Source organism: Plecotus auritus, assembly GCF_963455305.1.
Source record: "Plecotus auritus genome assembly, chromosome: 13".
NCBI classification, from domain to species: Eukaryota; Metazoa; Chordata; class Mammalia; order Chiroptera; family Vespertilionidae; genus Plecotus; species Plecotus auritus.
Window position 1 is genome coordinate 28,730,377 of NC_137779.1, and position 22,024 is coordinate 28,752,400.

At 51.9% G+C, this 22,024-nt stretch overlaps 1 protein-coding gene across 2 annotated transcripts; it reads right to left on the reverse strand.

The window, feature by feature from the left end:
* Positions 1 to 877: 877 nt before the first annotated feature.
* Positions 878 to 19,323, reverse strand: LOC308238303 (solute carrier family 5 member 4; the record flags this gene model as incomplete). Of its 2 annotated transcripts, none has more annotated exons than XM_080650011.1 (15): positions 878 to 1,092; positions 1,916 to 2,018; positions 2,482 to 2,697; positions 4,142 to 4,310; positions 6,943 to 7,093; positions 8,690 to 8,797; positions 10,265 to 10,400; positions 11,899 to 12,119; positions 12,317 to 12,397; positions 13,660 to 13,765; positions 14,851 to 14,955; positions 16,854 to 16,913; positions 17,089 to 17,193; positions 17,906 to 17,977; positions 19,189 to 19,323. In XM_080650011.1, 15 exons carry the CDS (start codon positions 19,321 to 19,323, stop codon positions 878 to 880), a joined length of 1,983 nt encoding a protein of 660 aa, XP_080506137.1. The 2 variants fall into 2 exon arrangements, with proteins under 2 accessions (XP_080506137.1, XP_080506138.1); XM_080650012.1 differs by having other exon boundaries at positions 1,913 to 2,018; positions 19,189 to 19,272.
* Positions 19,324 to 22,024: the final 2,701 nt, after the last annotated feature.

A 22,024-nucleotide genomic window follows, 5' to 3' on the forward strand; every position in this document is an offset into this window, starting at 1 on the left:
ATATATTAAAAAAAAATCATCTGCCCACTGCCTTGTGCGCTCAGCACCCCAAAGAAAATCTCTTTCCGACCCATTTATCCCCCTTTTACCTCCCCCCTCCCCCTCCCCCTCCCCCTTTCCCTCTGGCTATCTCCATACTGTTGTCTGTGTCTATGTATTGTTATATGTATGTGTGTGTGCATATATATGTTGTTTTTGCATAACCTTTCACCTTTTTTTTTCACCCAGCCCCCCAACCCCCTATTTGAACTGTACACTTGAAATAGATACATTTTATGGTATGTGAATTATATTTTAATAAAGTGGTTTAAGAAAATCAATGGCTCGATATGCTAACTTTTAGTGGGGGATGAGTTTATTGAAGGCAGAAACAAATAATTTCTAAAAAGTTCATAAAAATAGTCACCATGGTCATTTCCAGCTTACTTCCCCTCAACTACTAGGAACTATTCCTATTTTTCAAGCCCCTGAGATCAGCAAGGTGAACTGGGGAGGACAATGTCGCTGTTTTTCCGACGAGGGGGTCCTAGGCGAGGCAGAGTAGGGGGAGGTAGTCCTTCTACTTGGAAATCTCTGGAAATAGCAGGAAGCAAGTTTGATGCAGGGCAATCTATCCGATGAGCTACATACAAAAATAATTTATTCCCCAATTCTCCTAGTCTATGCACACACACATATGGAGTCAGCTCACTGGCTTTCTAAATGATCCACTCTTTCTCCATTGACACAAAGGAACAGCAAACGCTCAAAGTCATGCCTAGAGCTATTGGATAAAGTTAGCAGCTGCTTGTCTCCCTTTTGCATCACAACAAACTCCACACGTGAAAGACCAGCGATGTCCTCTGCGTCATAAATCCTCTGGAGGCTCCGGTGGGGTTCAGGCGAAATAGCCGTGGGCAAAGACGGCCACGGCCAGCAGCAGGATGGCATTGACGTTCACCACGGTCCTCCAGAAGGGCTTCTCGGATGTGTCTGTCAGCTTCTTCCTCAGGGCTTCTTCCTCCTCTTTGCTCAGCTTGGGGCCTTTCCTCTGCAAACCGCAGAACGCCTCGTAGGCTCTCCTGAAACACCCAGGCGTTTCCCCGGGATCATCTGAACCAAAGAAAGATAAACAAATGATCACAAAGCTTGGAAATCCGACTCCTGTCAAGGTTGTGCGATGACGGCAAAGAATGACAACAACTACTCCTATGTCTTAGAGGAATATCCCTGAGAAAACACAGATAACTCCGCTTATAGAAGAACTAGAGGCCCAGTGCATGAAATTCGTGCACAGGCAGGGTCCCTAGGCCTGGCTGGCGATCAGGGCCGATCCGGGCCTTCCAGCTGCTGGCTGGGGCCTTCCTTCATTCCACGCCACCCCCTGGTGGTCAGCACACATCATAGCGAGCGATTGAACTCCTGGTCTCCCAGTCAAACTCCCAAGGAGACACATCGCACATTAGCCTTTTATATATATATAGATGGAGCCTGGCTGGTGGCGTGGCTCAGTGGTTGAGCATAGACCTGTGAACCTGCAGGTCACGGTTCGATTCCCGGTCAGGTCACATGCCCAGGTTGCAGGCTCCATTCCCAGTAGGGGGCATGCAGGAGGCAGCTGATCCACGATTCTCTCTCATCATTGATGTTTCTCTCTCCCTCTCCCTTCCTCTCTGCAATCAATAAAAATATATTAAGAGAAAAATAAAAAACTTTTGCATAGCATAGAGCCCAATAAACAAAGTCAAACAAGTGACAAGCTGGGGAAAACATTTGCATCTTATATCACAAGGGGTGTGATATCCTTAGTAGTAATGAGTTTCTTGACATAGAGAACATCCGACAAACAACTCCATGCAAACACACTAGAGCGATGAATCAACAGTTCAAAGCAAGAGAGAGAGAGTTCTCAAACCAAAGGCAAACCAGACACTACCTTCATCGGCATCATCGGCAGCTTCTTCCTGTCTCTGCTCGTCTGCGTCTAAATCGATTCGCTCCTCTGTCCGGTTCCGAAGAGCCCAGCACAGGCGATACAGCTGCCGAGAGACCACAGACAGGCCCGCTCGTGATGAGCAAGTGTTTACAATAACGTAACAGAGCATTTACCATATAGTACAAAAAGTCACACGGCGTGGGAAACCATACACAGCAAAGAAAAGGGCTTCTACCACACTCATTCACAAAAACACACCGTTTTACATTATTTCTGGCCCGGCCGGCGTGGCCCAGTGGTTGAGCATCGACCTATGAACCAGGAGGTCACGATTCGATTCCTGGTCAAGGGCCACCTGCCCGGGTTGCGGACTCCATCCCCAGTAGGGGGCGTGCAGGAGGCAGCCGATCAGTGATTCTCTCTCATCATGGATGTTTCTCTCTCTCTCTCTCTCTCTCTCTCTCTCTCTCTCTCTCTCCCTCCCTCCCTCTGTCTTCCTCTCTGAAATCAACAAAAATATACTTAACAAAAATAAAAGGAGCATAGAGCTGTTTCTCATTACTCACATGCACATCAGGAATGGGTTTGGTCAGCAGGGAAACTCCCAGGATGACCACGATGCAAACTGCAAAGAGAATCATGGCAAAGTACAGGTAGTGCACGCCGCAGATGATTTTGGGACAGTCACTGGCAGCCAAGCACGTCCCTGTTCCGTAGGCAAACTCTGCAATCATACGAAACAGGCCGATCAGCAGCCCGACGATGAGACCCCAGAAGGCTCCCTGCAAAAGAAGCAGCAACAAAACCAGGGGGTTTAGAGGAGAGGAGAAGCTCATAATTACCACCCTTCCTGCTTTCTCCACTAAGAATTACACATGGCCTGGCTGGTGTGGCTCAGTGGATAGAGCACCGGCCTCTGGACTGAAGGGTCCCGGGTTCGATTCCGGTCAAGGGCACGTACCGGTTGCGGCTTGATCCCCAACCCTGGTTGGGGTGCCTATGAGAGGTAACCAATTGATGTGTCTCTCTCACCTCGGTGTTTCTGTCTCTCCCCCTCCTTTCCACTCTCTCTAAAAATCAGTGGAAAGGTATCTTTGGATAAGGATTAACAACAACAACAACAAAGAACCAATCCCTGGCTAACCTTGAGGGCAAGGCCACCACAGCAGGGAAAAGATGCCCATGCGTGTGCTTGCTAGTGGCCTGTTTCCCTCCGTGGCCTTGAAACACCACGGCGCTGTTCATTCTCCAACTCGCGGGCACTACAGGTACACCCCGCTTTTCAGGAGTTTGCATTATGCGCCCCTTTGCTTTCCCGAAAGACCTACGTTAGTACCTGTTTTCGCTGAAGGAAAGGGATTTCTAGAGGGTTTTTACTTCTAGGAAAAAAGTCGAAATGAGCTGTCAGCGTTTGTTTTCGGTGAGCCCTTACAGAGGCACAATGCAGGGGAGCAAGGAGAGTGACCCCCCCCCAAGCTCCTTCCCCGGAACCACACCCAGCATCTCAGCGTCAGGCCGCCTAGCTTTGCGCTGTGTCTGTGAGCGTCTGTGCTTCATCTGGAGTTGTTCTGTGAGTGCATTAGCAAGATGTGTCCTCATGTATCAAAAGCCCAAGAGAGGTAGGGCCCCTAGCTGGTTTGGCTCCGTGGATAGAGCGTTGGCCTGCAGACAGAAGGGTCCTGGGTTTGATTCTAGCCAAGGGCACATGCCCGGGTTGTGAACTCGATCCCCACTAGGGGGCGTGCAGGAGGCAGCCGGTCAATGATTCTCTTTCATTATTGATGTTTCTATCTCTCCCTCCCACTCCCTTCCCCTCTGAAATCAATAAAAATATGTATTTTTAAAAAAAGTTTAAAAAAAAAAGCATAAGAGAGGGTATTTTTTTTTTTTTTTGCGACTGAAATGCTCAAAAAATTTCCATATACATCAAGGGTAAAATGCCTCTTCCCTTTATGCCATTTCGGCTTACGGATAGCGGGGGAAACCTGTACAGTCTACTTTGACCCAAGCTTAAGTTTCCCTTGACTTTTATGTTGCACAGAGATTCAAAAACGTGTGACTTATTTTGTAGAATGAACAGAACGATGACGTACGTGACCCACCACTTGCAGAGCTGACGGGCCCTGAGTTGTATAAATTGGGTGGAAAGGATGCATTTTCCTCCCAGCGGAAGAAAGACGTTTTTCTCACTCCAGCAGGAAAAGAAGGCTCCGCGCTGCCCCTCACCTGTTCATTGACTCGTTTGCAGAAGACGGCGAGCAGGAAGACAGCGGCGATGGGCGGCCCAAGGTAGCTGGAGATGGATTCCACGTAGTGAAACAGCTGTCCGTTTTGAGAGACTTGTACCAGCGGGACCCACAGAATGCTGATGACAAGTAATAGGATGATGAACAGCCTGGGAAGCGAACAAAAGGATGGGATTAGTAAGCGGAAGCATCACTGGTATGTCCACTGTCCTTTAGTTCTTTTTTAAAAAAAATATATATTTCATTGATTTTTTACAGAGAGGAAGGGAGACGGATAGAGAGTCAGAAACATTGATGGGAGAGAAACCTCGATCAGCTGCCTCCTGCACACCTCCTACTGGGGATGTGCCTGCAACCAAGGTACATGCCCTTGACCGGAATCAAACCTGGGACCTTTCCGTCCGCAGGCCGATGCTCTATCCACGGAGCCAAACCAGTCAGGGCAATGCTTTAGTTCTTGAGTTCATTCTTGGGGCCATTCATTGATTCCCGCCCCCCTCCCCCCACAAAGAACTTCAAGCTCCTTGACCTCATGCCAGGCCATTGCTTATGACGATCTGCGAGGAAAATGCCAATAAAGCAATTGATAGCCTCTAATCAGTCATAATAGCTTCAACGATGAGATTAAGTATTCATTTATAAAAGCAGTTCCAATGTCAGCGTTTGGTTAATAAGTCTCTAATGCAGTTCATGCACGATAGCAATTAGAAAAAGAAACACACAGCACTGGTTGTAAGTAATTATTTGTAGGACCCGGAAAGCAGACTCCTATTTTGGGCTTTTTCCCCAGCTTGAGAGAAACTGAGTCAGGATGCACGCTTTAGAGTGAAAATATCCTCTGTCCCAGAATGCTGAGGGAACTGGCCAGAAATGCTGATTTGTGTGTTTTTGCTGCTTGAGTACCTTGGTGGGTAGAAGGAATTGGTTAAAATATTGAGATGCAGTAAAAATCTATTTGGTTTTGCTCCTGGGGGGGGGGGAGGGGGCGGTCAGGGAACAAGACTCATTCATTTTTTAAAAACTTCGCCATATTCTTCTGTGCTTGTCATATGAATAAACAAGTAATGATAATTTATGGGATGCTCTGTAAAAGGCCACCGCTTGTCTGTGCTCACCTGAAACAGAAAGGTGGGAGTTGGGAGGACGGGGGACAAGCATTTGGGCGGGAGACTGAGGCACAGGGTCTCATTTAAGCTCTACAAACCTTCTGCAACCTTGCAATAACTAAGCGTGATAAATCATGGGCGGTCCGAGCACAGGGCCTGGAACACAGTAAAGATTCGAGAAATAACACCTCCCATGGTCACTGCCATCATCACCCGAAAGCAAATGGTGTGTCTCCCGTGCTCTCTTATCTTCAGCTGTTTGCTGTCACACGCAGAATAAAATCCAAAGTCCTCTTACGGCCCGCGTAGCCTGCATGATCTCCCCGACCCCCACCTTTCTGCTTTGTTTCCTATCGCTCTCACGGGCCAACCTCTCCTCTTGCTGTCCTCACACACGCCCCACACGTGACTGTGGAGGGCTGCCGGCAGCACCTACTGCTCCTCCACATTGAGCCTCGAGGTTCCCCCCACACTCTCCCCAGGGCTCTGCTCAAATGCCACTTCTTCCGTGAGGACCCCCTGAGCACCATCTTAAGTTAGTCCCCATTGCTTTAATTTTCTTCTTAGTGCTTTTAAAATATATTTTTATTGATTTCAGAGAGGTAGGGGGAGAGAGAGAGAAACATCAGTGATGAGAGAGACTCATGGATCTGCTGCCTCCTGCACACCCTCCACTGGGGATGGAGCCCACAACCCGAGCATGTGCCCTGACGGGAATCAAACCTGTGACTTCCTGGTTCCTAGGTAGATGCTCAACCACTGAGCCACACCGACTGGGCATCTTTCTAGCATTTTTTTGTCACCAGATGGAGAACATATTTATGATCTATCTTCCCCACAAAGGCATAAATCCCATGAAGCATGAAATTATTTTACATATATATGCCATTTTTTCATATTTGTATTCTGGGAGATAGTAGGCATTTGATAAGAAAGAGAGGAAAAGAGAAACTCATTAACTGATCATTGAGACTTAGAGGGGATTCATAGTCAAGATGGTTGCCCCATCCGTGGACTACTGCATCCTGGACCTACTGAATTCTAGCCGAACGCTTTTTCTCCCACAGGAACACAGAGGCCTTCCTGGTCTTCCCTCCGGATGGATTTATCCAGAGTCATGATCTGGACCAACCGAGCCCTTGGAATTTTCCCAGGTGCTTCATTTACCAAAGCGATTGTTACTACCGTCAGCAACGCACCATCTTTTAAAGAGGTGCTTAGTTTCTCTTGTCACCCCGTTTTTAATGAATGCAGTTGGCAAACTCATCTGTAGTAGTGTGTGAAGGTCCCTAATCTGTTACTTCCTGCCTGTGATATGCATGGAAACTTCTAGAGATGATGCCTTAACATGTGAGAGTAGATGGAAACTTTATCACCCATGAAAGACCTTGATGGGATTTCACGAAGATGTGGTTGGGAGCGGGTGTGAGGGGAAGAGTAAAGAGACAATGAGAGGCATTTGAAAAGCTGAAAAAGCAACTATTTCCTTGGAAAGTATGGCCCCAAATTTCGTATCTGGAAAGAGAGAGAGTTGGGTTCAATGTCCTCGCATGTCCCTTTCCCCACTCTAGAACTCTGAGTAGTTTCTCTGAACCCCAACATGAAGAGGCTCTATTTCACGTCTACGTCTCTACCTTTCCAGAGAAATTTAAGACAGAAACCAGGGTTCTCTCACCGTCCAGCTATGAGGAGCTCTCTCTCCGAGGCCTGCTTCCGGATCTTGGTGTAGAGGTCCATGGTGAAGAGGGTGCTGGCGCTGTTGAAGATGGAGGTCAAGGAGCTCATGAGAGACGCCAGCATGACTGACAGCATCAGGCCTCGCAGCCCTGCAGCCGGAAGAGGAGGCAACCACGCGTTAGGAACCGGATGCCATGAGCTGTGATCTCCTTGCCAAAACCAGAGGGCTGTTCAAAGGTAACAGTGTCACGCGGACTGTTTCCTAACTGATGTGCCCATGAATACATGCCATCGTGTAGCATTTTCTGCATATTTCCAGTGTAAGAATATCTGGTGACTTGAGAATAATCCAGTATAGAATTTTAGTTCTAAATACAAACTTACAGCTTATTTGCTGGAACCTAAATTTGGAAGACAGGAAACAGTGTGGTACCATCTTTCTTTTTTGAGGAACTGTTGGCTTCCTGATAAATAGTTAACCTCTAGTTCTCTGAGTTTATAAGCTCATGGCTGTGCAACTCTTTAAATTATAACTTAAAAAATTTTATTGATTTTACAGAGGGAGAGAGAGAGAGAAACACCAATGATGAGAGAGAATCACTGATCAACTGCCTCCTGCACGCTCAGCACTGGGGATCGAGTTGGCTGGGCTAAATGAGAACTTCTATTTCACATTATTTTGTATTAGTTTCAGGGGTATGGCACAGTGGTCAAATAATGACAAAGTGCTCCCCCCTGTATTCCCAGTACCCAGCTGGCACCATTCCGAGTCATTGCAATGTTATTGACTATATTCCTTACGCTGTGCTTTGCATCCCTGTGACTATTTCATAACCACCTGTTTGTGCTTCTTCATCCCTTCACCTTTTTCTCACCCAGTCCCTCAACCCCCATCCTCTCTGGCAACCATCAGTCTGTCCTCTGTATCGATGAGTCTGTTTCTATTTTGTTTGGTTGTTTATTTTGGGCTATGAAACTCTTTTATTGACAAATCTATCATTTAAACGATCATGATTATCTCGAATCTTAGGGAGTAAGGATTCTTCTAATAGGGATTATATTTGGTAGCCTATGGGAGAGATGTCTCAAGAAATGTCTGACGAAGACAACTGAATTAATGGAAGAAAGAATTATTGACAAAAATTGCATGTATTTAAGGTGTATGACATGATGTTTTGATATATATATACAGTATACACACACACACACACACACACACACACTCACACTGTGAATGGTTACCACAATCAAGCTAATTAACCCAGTCATCACCCCACACAGTAACTAATATCTTGTTTTGTTGTGAGAATACTTGAGATCTATTTTCTTAGTAAATTTCAAGTACACAAGACATTATTATTAACTGCAGTCTTTATGCTGGAGTCTCCAGAACTTATCCATATCATCACCGAACGTTTGTATCCTTTGACCAATATCTTCCTATTCCCCATTCCCCATCCCCTGGCAACCACCATTCTACTTCTCTATTTCTTTAGACTCCACATATAAGTGACATCGTGCAGTATTTGTCTTTGAGAGAGACACATCGATTGGTTGCCTCCCACACTCACAAGGAGCAGTGACTCGGGGCAGGGATGGAACCATCAACCCAGGTACGTGCCCTAAACTGGGACTCAAACCTGAGACCCTCTGGCTCATAGGCCGACACTCTAACCATTGAGAAACACCGGCCAGGGCTCATCACACTTTCTTTACCCATTTACCTGAGCAAGACGTTTTCTTACCGTCAGGCATCAGTTCCATCACCAGCATTGGGTAGGCATAGTTCGTGCAGCCGACTTCGGTGCCACAGTGTTTCACACACTCAGAGGGTACAACACAGGCCACCTTCTCTGAAGAGGAAGCCAGATAAGTGGGTTCAGTGAGTGGGGCCCAGACAGGGAAGATCTATAACCACTGGCCACAGAGACAAGTTGTAAGATCATGAGTTAGAGGAAAGACGTTTGCCTGGAAATTGAGGCTCAACCTTGAACTGCATACCATCGACCTGCTTCCTCTTTGGCTAGAACACACCTTGCGAAGTGTCACAGCTGTAGCTCCCCTGGCACTTTCCTGCGGGGCAGGCTCTGCCTTGGGATGTGGCCCAGCTGGAGCATTAGAGCATTAGAGGGAGCGATCCCCTCCTCCAGGAAAGCCGCAAGAGCGTACGTCCTCCGCGGAGCACAGAACTCCACAGATAGAACAACAGCAGCACAGCACTCGGGCAGCTGGCCCTGTGCGCAATCGTTCAGCCCAGTGTCTTTCTCCCACATCTAAGAAGAGGTGCCACTTGTGATGTTGGGGTGACTGCCCCCGGTGGCATGATGCCTCCTCATTCATCGTGGCAGTTGCACAATACCTTGCTGGTATTTTAGCTAAAATGACACTATGAAAACAGATAGAAAAATTGGATATAAAAAGTCACCCAGAATACTAACCCCTTCGCACATAGCTTCTCTTAGTTTATCGTTCCTTTCTAATCCTGTTCCGGAGAGAAATGTGCTTATTGCACAACTACAGTCACTGTCGAGGTGATATTTTATCGTCTGCTGTTTCCATCCAACATAACGACGCCAGCATTGTCCCAAGTTTTGAGATAGTGAACGATCATATCTTTGGCTACGCCCTCCTTGTTGGATATCTATCCGTTCTTTATTGCTATAGACAACACTCTAACGTTGCCATAGGCGGGAATGCCGGTCACGTGATGCTCATCTTCACAGGTTTTCAGGTAAATAAACACGTTTTCTCCATGCCCCATTGAGAAGACATGAAGTGAGGTTAGTGCTCTCTGATGGACTGGCCCAATAAACACCAGTGGTCCTGGATTAGGCAAGAAATATTCTGCTATGTTTCCTTGACTCCTCATAACACATCTTTTTTTTTTTTAAGAAAAGATGGCAGTTATTATTTATTTATTTATTTATTTATTTATTTATTTATTTATTTTTGTTGATCCTCACCGGAGGATATTTTTCCATTGCTTTTTAGGGAGAGTGGAAGAGAGAGGGAAAGACACAGAGAAACATTGATGTGAGAGAAACATATCGATTAGTTGCCTCCTACATGTGCCCCGACCAGGGCCCGGGCTGGGGAGGAGCCTGCAACCAAGGTACATGCCCTTGACCAGGATCGAACCCGGGACCCTTTGGTCTGCAGGCCGACGCTCTATCTGCTGAGCTACACCGGCTAGGGCATAATAAAGATTTTTAAGGGAGATTTTCAACATTAGTAGTTACTCTTAGCTGACTTAAAACACCTTAAAACCACAGTTCGTAATTCAAGCATAAATGATGAGACCTTAGGGACTCAGGACTTGCCTGTGTACAGGATGCGGCTGATCATTCCTGGCATCACCATGAGGAACATGGGCAGCAGCTTCAGGTACCCACACATGATGCAGGCGGCCTTCACATGAGACATGTCCTTGCCGGACAGGCAGCGCTGCACAATGACCTGCGGGAGAACACGGCCTCGTCATGGGACAACCGGAGGACGTGTCACGGGAGGGGCACGCCTCTTCAGGGATTAGCGTGCCAATAAGAAGGGGGATGATGACGAGAGAAGAATGAGCTTTGGAGTAAAATCCGGATTTGGATCCCTGCTTCTCCTACATGAGCATTTGACTTCTGTGAATTTCAGGTTTCTCATCTGTAAATAGGGTTCCTTCTTTCTTTTCTTTTTTAAAAAGTATATTTAGCCCTAGCCGGTTTGGCTCAGTGGATAGAGCGTCAGCCTGCAGACTGAAGGGTCCCAGGTTCGATTCCAGCCAAGGGCACATGCCCAGGTTGTGGGCACAATCCCCAGTTGGGGGCGTGCAGGAGGCAGCCAATCAATGATTCTCTCTCATCATTGATGTTTCTATCTCTCTATCACTCTCTCTCCCTCTCTGAAGTCAATAAAGAAATATATTTAAAAAAAGTATATTTATATTGACTACAGAGAGGAAGGGAGAGGGAGAGAGAGACAGAAACATCAATGATGAGAGAGAATCATTGATCAGCTGCCTCCTGCACGCCCCCCACTGGGGATCAAGCCCGTAACCCAGGCATGTGTCCTGACCGGAATCAAACCTGTGACCCTTCAGTCTGCAGGCTGACACTCTATCCACTGAACCAAACCGGCTAGGGCAGTGGTCGGCAAACTCATTAGTCAACAGAGTCAAATATCAACAGTAAAACGATGGAAATTTCTTTGGAGAGCCAAATTTTTTAAACTTAAACTTCTTCTAACGCCACTTCTTCAAAATAGACTTGCCCAGGCTGTGGTATTTTGTGGAAGAGCCACACTCAAGGGGCCAAAGAGCCGCATGTGGCTCGCGAGCCGCCGTTTGCAGACCACGGGGCTAAGGCAAAGTATTTGACTTTTTAAATGGTGAAACTAGATTATTTTCTAGAAGAAAAAGAACAACATAAAGGTATTCACACATACACTCAGTCACACACGCTCACGCACACACACACGTGCACACGCGCACACACATTCAGTCACACACACACGCACTCAGTCTTATACACACACAGACACGCACACAAGCACACACACATTCAGTCACACACACACACTCAGTCTTACACACATACACGCACATGCACACACACACATTCAGTCACACACACGCACTCAGTCTTACACACACACGCATGCACACACACATTCAGTCACACACACGCACTCAGTCTTACACACACACAGACACGCACACAAGCACACACACACATTCAGTCACACACACACACTCAGTCTTACACACATACACGCACATGCACACACACACATTCAGTCACACACACGCACTCAGTCTTACACACACACGCATGCACACACACACATTCAGTCACACACACACGCACTCAGTCTTACACACACACACTCGCACACACATACACGCACTCAGTCTTACACACACACACACACGCACATGCACACGCACACACACACGCTCATGCTTTACCTGGTCTGTGCACCAGTACCACACAGCAATAATGGTCATTCCTATGATCATTCCTGGCCACGGGATGTCCCCGGTGACAGCGTCTCGGAAGATGTGGAAGGAGTCTGGCCGAGGGGTGTAGCACGTGGGGCTAATGGTCAGGTTGTCGCCTTCGACGATGGACGGGATGGCATGCATATACTTCTCCGTAAAACTCTCATAGCCTCCGACTTTGGCAAACGCTGAAACAGCATCGGCCACAAGACAATGTCCCACAGAAACGTAAGACCCCCAGTTTCCCTAATGACCCCCCCCCCCCCGCGTGGTGGAAGGACTCCAGCACCGCCCATCAGCCTGGTCGTATTCTCGGGATCCTCTCGGGACCCACAAGCCCCATGACTTCCACCCCCAGGGCTCTGTTCCCACGGCCGTCACGTACCAAAGCCCATGAGGATGAACGAGCCTATCAGCATGATGATGGTCTGCAGGGTGTCGGTGTAAATAACCGAGGCCAGGCCCCCTGCGGAGAGAGGAACAGGAGCCTGGACGTTTGACTCGGGTGCCCTCCCCCGCTTGCCTTCACCTTTAGGATCCCTGCTACCCAAACCCCGCCAACGACTCAGCAGAAAACAGTCGCAAGCTCCTGGCTGGGCCACCAGCTCCCGGCGGCATCATTGTCTCCTTGGGATGTACGTCTGTCACTGGTCCTTCTGTCTTCTTCCCCTTGCCTTGACTCAACGTTTCACGAGTTATGGTGGCGTTCTACCTTTGTGTGCGCTTCTGGATATGAAGTAGCGGGCCAGGGCACGTTTTAATATCATGAGAAGCTCCCATCACAATCCCTCAATTCACTCCATGTCGCACAGGAAAGACTGGACGACGCTATTTGTTTTCTACCGTTGGAACATGTCCCTGTCTCATTAGTGGAATACCGTCTATTACTGCCGACCTGCGTTTGGCTGCAATGTCGTCTAACCACCGCCACCAGCAGCAGGAACAGCTTCTCTTTCAACTCTAGACTCCCTGGGCTCGTAGCCGCCAAGTCAGAGTCAGACAGGGAAACCCAGCCTTGCTTTTGTGAGAGAGTCAGGGGGAAACAAGACGGGGCCTGCGCACAGGAGATCCGTGCCCTCACCCTCACTTATTCTGAGACGCACGCTCACTGCATAACGTGGTCCCAGCACTGTCTTGAGGGTGCAAGCTTTTACCTTTCCTTTATTTTTTTTTCCCAGCTGAGCCGGGAGCGTTCACTTTGCGTAAGTGAGTGTGCATGAGACACCCCACCCATGTATTTGGTTCATGGAAACCTGTTTGAATCGCTGCCACACACCTTCTCCCCACCACCAACCCACCGTTCCCGTCCCCCCTTTCTGACGCTGCCCTTCAGGGCCACCACCACGCTCAGGTAGTCATCTGGGCCCTGCCTCGGGTTTGCCCCTCTCATGTTTGAGCTGCTCTTTCCTCCTGGCCTCCCATGGGTATGACACACTGAATTCCAGATGCCAACCTGGGTACGCGACACATCGCAGAGCCCAACAGCGGTCCCCTGCCCCACCCCTCAGAGCGTTAGCCTCCATCAGGGTGACCCGCACTGACGCCGAGGGCCCGCGTTCCCGGATCTGCTCGTGTGTCTCCTGGCTGTGCCTGACGCCCAGAGCGGGAATGAAGGGAGGGATGGCCTCGCCTTGGCGGTGACAAGGCTGGCGCGGGGGTTGCTCATTGCCGGTCGGGGTGAGGCGGGCAGAAGAGAGCAGGGCAGAGCGCAGCACGCAGTGGACTCACCCGTGATGGTGTAGATGGCGGTGATAGCCAGGAGGATGAAGATGGCCAGGTAAAGGTCCAGCCCCAGGGCCAGCTTGATGAATATGGCTCCAGAGAATATGTCTGACTATAAGGGGACAGGCAGGTCCCTCAGCCCATAGCCTCAACCTCTCTCTCTCTCTCTCTTTTTTTAAGTATATTTTTATTGATTTCAGAGAGGGAGGGAGAGGGAGAGATAGAAACATCAATGATGAGAGAGAATCATGGATCGGCTGCCTCCTGCACGCCCCCTATTGGGGATTGAGCAGACAACCCAGGCATGTGCCCTGACTGGGGATAGAACCCTTCAGTCCGCAGGCGGATGTTCTATGCACTGAGCCACACTGGCTAGGGCTCTCCATTGATTTTTTAGGAGAGAGCAGAAGGGAGGGGGAGAGACACAGAGAGAGACACGCACAGCGATTGGCTGCCTCCCGTACATGCCCCAACCAGGGCCAGGGAACAAGCCTGCAACTGAGGTACGTGCCCTTGGCTGTATTCGAACCCGGGACCCTGTGGTCCACGGGCCGACGAGCCACACTGGCTCGGGCTCTGGTTAAATGCTTAACTCCTTAACCACACGGTGAACTCCTAGTGCAGGGGCTCCTCGCTCCCCGGCACGGAGTGCCTCACGCACAGGAGGTCCCGGGAGTCAGCCTCCCCCCGCGGGAGCGGCCTGGACCCTGCGCCGAGGCCGTGACCTCCTGAGTCCCTGATGGGCCAGCAGCGCGAGCATCCCTCTCTTTGTTCTCTCCACGTGCTGCTGACTCTTCAGACTCCTTCCTGCCATCCTCCATGGTTATCGCCAAGGAATTTAATTAAAAAACACACACAACGACTTTAGAATTCTTCCAACACGTATTTGTGAAGTATATTTTGTAGGGGCAGCCTTAGATTAAAAAAGAAAAAAAATGAAGGGCCCTGGCTGGTGTGGTTCAGTTGGTTGGGTGCTGTCCTGTGCACCCAGAGGCTGCCGGTTCGATTCCCGGTCAGGGCACAGGCCCGGGCTGCGGGTTCGATCCCAGTGTGGGGCGGGCAGGAGGCAGCGGCTCCATGATTCTGTCTCATCATGGATGTTTCTCTCCCTCCCTCCCTCTCCCTTCCTCTCGGAAAGCAATACAAAATATATACATTTTAAAACAAAGCTTAACACGCCAGGAGCAGGGAACTCACCGAGATCCTCAAAGCCACGCAGATGAAGAGGGAGAGGACGGAGAGGTAGATCTGGAGTCGCTTCCCCCCGAAGCGCTTCTTGAGGTATTCGGGCATGGTCATCACCTGCGGACACCCCGGCAGGGACTCAGCGGCGGGCCTGTGCGGGGCTGTGGGCCTGTGCGGGGCAGTGGGCCTGTGCGGGCCTGTGCGGGCCTGTGCGGGCCTGTGCGGGGCGGCGGGCCTGTGCGGGCCTGTGCGGGGCGGCGGGCCTGTGTGGGCCTGTGCAGGGCGGCGGGCCTGTGCGGGGCTGTGGGCCTGTGCGGGCCTATGTGGGCCTGTGCGGGCCTATGTGGGCCTGTGCGGGCCTATGTGGGCCTGTGCGGGCCTGTGCGGGGCGGCGGGCCTGTGCAGGGCGGCGGGCCTGTGCGGGCCTATGTGGGCCTGTGCGGGGCGGCGGGCCTGTGCGGGGCAGCGGGCCTGTGCGGGCCTATGTGGGCCTGTGCGGGCCTATGTGGGCCTGTGCGGGCCTGTGCGGGCCTGTGCGGGCCTGTGCGGGCCTGTGCGGGGCGGGCCTGTGCGGGGCGGGCCTGTGCGGGGCGGCGGGCCTGTGCGGGGCAGTGGGCCTGTGCGGGCCTGTGCGGGGCTGTGGGCCTGTGCGGGCCTGTGCGGGCCTGTGCGGGGCGGGCCTGTGCAGGGCGGCGGGCCTGTGCGGGCCTGTGCGGGGTGGGCCTGTGCAGGGCGGTGGGCCTGTGCGGGGCGGGCCTGTGCGGGGCGGCGGGCCTGTGCGGGCCTGTGCGGGCCTGTGCGGGGCGGGCCTGTGCGGGCCTGTGCAGGGCGGCGGGCGCCTCGGGAATCGAGGGGAGGGAGGCATCGTCTCTCGGGAAAGCAGCTAGGCCGGGTGGACACGGGCGCTGGGATCGGACGACCTTGGGACAGGCTCCCGGCGCCGACACTGACTAGAACTGTAACGTTTACGAGCGGCCCTCTCTCCGGACGCCGCTCCTGTCGTCTGGACAGCAGGGTTCTCCGAGGACGTGGATGTGATACCCATGCCGCCGCCAAACGCAGGGCAGCGCTCAGTGGGTGATGTCTATGATTTTCACCCAGACGGGGCAGTCTAGTGAACACGTTACTCCCGGCCTGGCCGGGTGCAGCTCAGCGGTTGTGCGTGGACCCAGGAACCCAGGAGGTCAGGGTTCGATTCCCGGTCAGGGCACAGGCCCAGGTATGATCCCCAGTGGGGGGTGTGCAGGAGGCAGCCGATCTGTGATTCTCTCTCCTCATGGATGTTTCTCTCTCTCCCTCTCCCTGCCTCTCTGACATCAATAAAAATATGTTAAAAAACAGAAAAAGGCCCAGAGAGACAGAGCAGGCGGAAGGGAAGCCAGCGCAGCTGCGGTACATCCCACCCCCATCACAAGGAGAAACCGCTTACACGTGTCAGAACAGCACGAACCGGGAGGAAGGAAAACGCCCCAGTTGGCGAGGACGTGGGCGAATGGGGGCCTCGCGGCGGGGAAGGCCAGGGGCGGCTGGCTGAGCCGTTCGCCAGAGCAGCCTGGCAGCACGCAGAGGATCTGGGCCACTGGAAGCCCAGAGACCCTGGGACAACGGTCTCCCCCGGGTCTCCCCCGGGTCTCCCCCGGGTCTCCCCCAGGTCTCCCCTAGGTGTCCCCCAGGTCTCCCCCAGGCCTTCCCCAGGTCTCCCCCAGGTGTCCCCTGGGTCTCCCCCAGGCCTTCCCCTGGTCTCCCCCAGGTGTTCCCCGGGTGTCCCCCAGGTGTCCCCCAGGTGTCCCCCGGGTCTCCCCCAGGTGTCCCCCAGGTGTCCCCCAGGTGTCCCCCAGGTGTCCCCCAGGTCTCCCCCGGGTCTCCCCCAGGTGTCCCCCAGGTCTCCCCCGGGTCTCCCCCAGGTGTCCCCCGGGTCTCCCCTGGGTCTCCCCCAGGTGTCCCCCAGGTCTCCCGCTGAGCAGGGAGAACGAGCACGTAAACGGATGCCGCCCAGGACCCCTGCGGGCACTCACGCCTGCCTTGATGTAGATGGGGACGAAGAACCACCCGAGCACCAGCAGCAGCAGCAGGGCCTGCAGGAAGCCAGGCAGAGAGGCTGGCGTCAGAGGCCTGGCGGGGGGGGGGGGGGGGGGGGGGAGAGGAGGGGGGGGAGAGGAGGGGGGGGGGCCGCGCTGTCTCTCGGCCTCGGAGTCAGACAAGAAAGGCGGCCAGTCCGCCCTTACTGCCCTCGCCCATGACGTCACTTACATTCCACTCAAAGACCGCCGTGGCGATGCCCGAGGCCGCCCCGGTGCCCGCCAGCCCCACGAAGTGGCCGCTGCCGATGTTGCTGGCGAAGAGGGAGGCGCCCATCTGGAATCCAAGAGCACCGGCGTGGATCAGAGCTCAGAGACGCCAGCAGGCTTCCTGGGCGCAGGGATTGTGGCGAGGCTTCCGTGGCCACCCCTCAGGCCGGGAGCCAGCCAGCTACGCCCGGGGCTGACCCGGCTTCCCCATGGCTGGTGAGCCAAGAAGATTTCTTCCGTTTGGGTGGTTAACAAAAACATCTAGCGCAGCGGGCGCGGCTCAGTGGTGGGGTGTGTCCACCTATGAACCAGGAGGTCACGGTTCCATTTCCACCCGTCAAGACACACGCCCGGGTTGTGGGCTCGATCCCCAGTAGGGGGCGTGCAGGAGGCAGCCGATCCATGATTCTCTCTCATCATTGATGTTCATCTTCCTCCCCCTCCCCTTCCCCCCACTCCCCTCTCCCCCTCCCCTCTCCTCCCCCTCCCCCTTCCCCCTCTCCCTCTCTGAAAAAAAAATGAGTACACCCAATGTTTTCTTTACTCTTACACACACACATTCACACACACTCACACACACACACACTCACACACACACACTCACACACACACTCACACACTCACACACACACACATTCACACACACTCACACACACACACACTCACACACACACTCACACACACACACACTCACACACACTCTCACACACTCACACACACACACACACACACACACACACACACACACAGTTCATCTCCCGGAAGCTCTGCCCACTCACCGGCCACCAGACCATGTCCCGGCCAGCCAGGAAGAAGCCCCCAACGGTGCCCCGGTTGGTCTTCAGCGTGGCCTGCGCGGAGGGAAGACGTGGGGCGGTCAGACCACAGCCGCCGCACCCCAGGTGCCCCAGGTGCCGGGGTCACGGCGCCGATGGAACTGACCCTTTCCAGCTCTCCGGAAGAGAGAAACATTTTCCTGGAGATGCGACGTAGCACCGATTTTTAAAGGCCCTCCAAATGAGTTTCACAGAACCCCAGGGACTTCAGGGATTATATTTCTCCACGTTTGGCCCAATTGCTGTTTAGTTTCATTTAAGAAGACAATGGGGGGGGGGATATCTGTAACACTGCCCACAATACAAAGCAGGAAATCGCTGTGAGGAGGGGTCTCTGAAGCTGTGTGTGTGGAAGAAAATCTGTGGCCTCCAATCCATTACCAAAACAAAGAAGGAACATCAGCGAATGAAGCATCCAACTCAACTATGGTAGAAAGCGAGAAAATAACAAAGGGAAATAAAAGAAGTGAGATAAGAAAATCAATGTCGCCCGGCCAGTGTGGCTCAGTGGTTGAGCATCGACCTATGAACCAGGAGGTCCCAGTTCCACTCCCAGTCAGGGCACAGGCCTGGGTTTCGGGCTCCATCCCCAGTAGGGGCATGCAGGAGGCAGCCAATCCATGATTCTCTCTCATCATGGATATTTCTCTCCCGCTCCCTTCCTCTCTGAAATCAATAAAAAAATAATAAAAATAATAATAAAAATATTTAAAAAAAAAAACAATGCCCTTGTTCAATCTGCCATGTGCTGGAGATGCTGAACAGGTTAAGCCTGCAGTTCCCAGGGCTGGCCCCATGCACTGGATGGGGTTAGGAGAAGAAAGTAAGCCAGTGTCAGCATTATTGATGTTGCATACAAGAAAATGATTCTGCCCTGGCTGGTGTGGCACAGTGGGTAGAGCGTCGGCCTGCAGACTGAAGGGTCCCAGGTTCAATTCCAGTCAAGGGCATGTGCTTGGGTTGCAGGCTCAATCCCCAGTGGGGGGCGTGCAGGAGGCAGCCAATCAATGATTCTCTCTCATCATTGATGTTTCTCTCTCTCCCTCTCCCTTCCTCTCTGAAATCAATAAAAAAATACTTTTTAAACAAGAAAATGATTCTGAGAGGCGGACAATGACAGCTGGGACAGCTGTGAATGTTCTCTCAGCTTCGTCACTTTTCCCTCCCTTAGATGTTTTACCCCAAGCCATGCGCCCACCCCAAACCCCCACTGGGCTCCTACGTACCCACAGCCCGACAGCCATCACTACCACAAAGTAGATGACAATGACGGAGATGTCGGCGGCGTTTCGGATGCGCTCTGACATCTCGGGGGGGCCCGGGGTCCCGGTCACGGTGCTGGGGCTCACGGTGCTGGCCATGGCTGCGGGCGGTGCTGTCCCCAGGCCCAGGAGGGGCCCTTTCCTTATAGGAGCTCTGGGTTAATGATCAGCCTCGAGCAGGTGGGGCTCGCTATCAGAACCGGCTCCTGGGCACGGGACCTTTAACCCTTCTCTCGGATGCCCTGAGACCCTGGCCCTCCGGTGGTCAGTGCTGGTCAGATGGAGTGTGGGAATGAGGGTGAGAACTGGAGGTGCAGAGCGGGGTGTTCTCTGCGTGGAAAGGCAGGGTCTGTAAGAAGATGTGACCAGGTGGGGTGAGGATTAGGGAGCGATGACAGGGGACAAGGAGGAGAAGGACAGAGGTGAAAGGGCCAGAAAAGAATCAGGAGGGACAGGAGGTAAGAGTCCCTTACAGATCAGATAAGATTCCTGACCAAGGAATTACAACCTTTGAAAGTGAAACTGCCTGACCAGCATGACTCAGTGGTTGAGCATCCACCTATGAACCAGGAGGTCACGGTTCCATTCCCAGTCAGGGCACCTGCCCAGGTTGCGGGCTTGATCCCCAGCAGGGGGTGTGCAGGAGGCAGCCGATCCATGATTCTCTCTCATCATGGATGTTTCTAGCTCTCTCTCTCTCTCTCTTTCTTTCTCTCCCTTCCTCTCTGAAATCAATACAAAAAAATTTTTTTTTAAAAAAGAAAGTGAAGTTAATTATGCAATCCATGGGTCCCAAAGCCCCATATTCTTCTGGAACAAGTAATCTAAATTGGCTTCATATGACACAGCACGTAAAGGTGTAAGGAAAGAGATAAACCGAGGGAAGAACGGACAGGACTCTGTGGTCACTACTGCATATGCCTAACCTTCCCTGTGCCATCTTGGTTTCTACTGGGTGTGAGCCCAGCAGAGGAGTGTCTCCCGCCGTTTTTATTTCTCCCCTGGCAAAAACCTGTAATGACCCTCCCTGCCCACTTCCTAGATTAGGCCCTAATGCAGCGGTCCCGTGAGGAGCCTTCGAATGCTGCAACGTCCTGGTGAAGCAGGCTTATTCAGCTCGTTGCTCTATTAGACTTGATGTCTGATTCCTTCTGCTCCCTTCCTTTATGAATAATATCTAGCTCCCTGTGTTAACAAGATGGGAAGTGGTCATGATGCTGATCTGTTAGGATCCTGTGCCCAGGATGGGCTGACTCATGGTGGGTGTCAGGGTGTCAGGGTGTCAGGGTGCCAGGGACAACATCTTCTGTATGAGGAGGAGCAGCAACAAAGAAACATGGTGTGGCCCGCCAACAAAAGCCTCCAAGAAATGTGAAACCCAGAAATATGAGAAACTAGAGGCCTGGTGCACAAAATTTGTGCATGGGTAGGGTCCCAGGGCCTGGCCAGCGATCAGGGCTGGCCGGGACCTTCCTTCATTCTGCACTGTCCCCTGGTAGTCAGTGCACATCATAGCGAGCGGTCAAACTCCTGGTTGGTCGAACTCCCGAGGGGATGATTTGCATATTAGCCTTTTATTATATAGGATGTGGATGGGAAAACAGTAACCTCGCAGGGTGATCTGAGCATAAATCCCTGACTCAGCGGGTGGTGGTGGGTAGTCATACCCCAGGCGTACACATTCTTTAGTGAAACAATTACCTTTGGCCCTAGCCGGGTTGGCTCAGTGGATAGAGCGTCGGCCTGCGGACTGAAGGGTCCTGGGTTTGATTCCGGTCAAGGGCATGTACCTTGGTTGCGGGCACATCCCCAGTGGGGTGTGTGCGGGAGGCAGCGGATCGAGGTTTCTCTTTCATCACTGTTTCTGGCTCTCTATCCCTCTCCCTTCCTCTCTGTAAAAAAAAAAAAAAAAAAAAAAAAAAAAAAAAAAAAAAAAAATCAATAAAATATATATATATTTTTTTAAAAAAAGAATTACCTTTGCCTTAAGCAAGTCCGCTTTGTTGTCCGTTGTTTCTGTGCCTCTAGGTGGAGACACTTGTAAAATGCCTCTTTTGAGACCCATCTTTCTACCGCCCCCGAGAGAGCGGTAACCTTACCTGTCTCATAACCCCATGCCCACGTTCACTCCCTCCCACCTTTGAGTAATCTTCCTTCCGTCCCTCTTTCATCTCACGTGCGTGAGAGAAATGGCGCAAATGTGTATTCTGGGAAGCCCTTGCAATCTCGCTTCCTGAAATTGTCACCCGTTTGGCTCCAGTGAACGCTCATGCACAGTCCCGACAGGTTCGCCTTTTCCTGACCCTGCCGGGAGTTTTTCCAAATCCCAAGACTCTACACCAGGGGTGGGCAAACTTTTTGACTCGAGGGCCACCATGGGTTCTTAAACTGGACCGGAGGGCCGGAACAAAAGCATGGATGGAGTGTTTGTGTGAACTAATATAAATTCAAAGTAAAGGAGCGGAGGGGAGAGCAAGAGAACCGAATAGAACAGCCGCATCCGGCCTGCGGGCCATAGTTTGTCCAAGGATGCTCTACACCAAGTGTGTCAAACTCAAAGGCTAACACGGGCCAAATACACGAGGCATGCGGCCCGCGGGCCGCGAGTTTGACATGCTTGCTCTGCACTATTTGATGTCACTTTCTATCTGACCACCTTGCTCCACCGCCTCGTTTTTCTTGATTTGTCCACCAGCAGGACCACCAGTCTCCGTACAAACCCAGATCCCCGTCCTCTGCTGCCCGTGGCCTGAGCTGCTCAAGTCTTTGTTCCTAGAGTCCCTGGCACGCCCCCCTCCCT